The sequence below is a fragment of the Curcuma longa genome, unplaced genomic scaffold (assembly GCF_044706935.1).
Source record: "Curcuma longa cultivar G26 ecotype Majalengka, Jawa Barat unplaced genomic scaffold, ITB_CL_G26_1.1 contig_856, whole genome shotgun sequence".
NCBI lineage: Eukaryota > Viridiplantae > Streptophyta > Magnoliopsida > Zingiberales > Zingiberaceae > Curcuma > Curcuma longa.
Window position 1 is genome coordinate 315 of NW_027435249.1, and position 1,319 is coordinate 1,633.

At 36.6% G+C, this 1,319-nt stretch overlaps 1 protein-coding gene across 1 annotated transcript; it reads left to right on the forward strand.

Moving 5' to 3' along the window:
- Positions 1-395: 395 nt before the first annotated feature.
- On the forward strand, positions 396-1,316 carry LOC141819535 (uncharacterized; the record flags this gene model as incomplete). Its single annotated transcript, XM_074706808.1, has 5 exons — positions 396-503; positions 587-796; positions 913-1,005; positions 1,088-1,204; positions 1,296-1,316. Coding segments are annotated over exons 1-5 (549 nt in total), but the record flags the coding sequence as incomplete, so codon positions are not given.
- Between the last annotated feature and the right edge of the window lie 3 nt (positions 1,317-1,319).

The following is a 1,319-nucleotide window of genomic DNA, read 5'->3' on the forward strand; positions in this document are numbered from 1 at the left end:
GTGACCTCCTCGTGCTCCTCCCGTGCTCCTCCAGGCCCTTGCTCCTCCAGTTCTCCGAGTTCCAAGTACGGCTTCAATATTTTTTCTTCGATTAGGGTTAGAATAAGGATTTTAAATTTCTTGTCAGGTTACACCATTACATTTTTTTTTTCTTCGATTAGGGTTGCATAAGCATTGATTCCTTAAAGGAAAAGAAAAAATTGAATCTGCTGCCTGCTGGCACTGGAGAAAGTTGTGATGGTAACACAGGTATGAATTCTGCAGATACAGAAACGACCAGAACATCTAGAGGTCGTACACAGTTGGATAAGCTAGCTAGGCTAAGAGTTCAAGGAATTAGGAAAAAGGTTGCATTCAATGCACTGGGACAACCAATCGGCGAAGCTGCTGTTCAAATGCAGAGTTATATTGGGGTGCTTGTTCGAGAAAAGGTAAAGATTAGTTACAAGTCTTGGAAGCAGGTTCCACTGGATGTTAAAGAATTGATATGGGAATCAGTAAATGTAAGTAATTTAGCATATTCTTATTATAACATAACAATTATATCTTCAACTTTTTAATGTATTTTCACTATTGTGAGATTCAGTTGATATACAATGTTGACATAAGTTGGAAGAAGGGTTGTTTGAAATCAGCAAACAATAAGTGGCGTCAATACAAAGCCCATCTCACTCAGACGTTCATCCTAAGCAAGCTTGATCGACCTCTGGAGTTGAATGATCCACCCAATGGCTATGGTATTACAAAAGAAGACTGGGTCTCTTTTGTTATTAGTCGCATGTCTGAAGACTTCATTGTAAGATGTTACTGTTTTATCTGCAATAGATAGAAATAACTTACTATTTTTTACCTACATTGTAAGATTCATTATAATTTCTGTCACATACTTTGTCCCGTGTTTGAAATAACTAGAAACTAAGTACCCAACAAAAAGAGAGAAGAAAACAAAACAGATATCCTCATCGGCTTTCACGTAAAGGATATGCACGCTTAGCTGAGGAAATAGTAAGTATATGTCCATGCTAACATTATGTGGATTATGTGAAGGCTACTGAAAACAAAACTAAGTATATTTTTCTTTTTGCAGGCTACTGAATTATGTGATGATGCTGACATTAACAGAGCTATAATGTGGAAGAAAGGCAGAATCAACAAAAAAGGGGACTTCGAAGGAGAGGAACTCTCAAAAACAGTCCAAAAAATTGTAAGAAAAATAGTACTACATAGAAACCAGCAACATTAGTTGAATGACATATTATTTTTAAGTGCGTCTTTGTATTGAATGTGCACGACAGGATGATTACATTCAACAAAAGAAG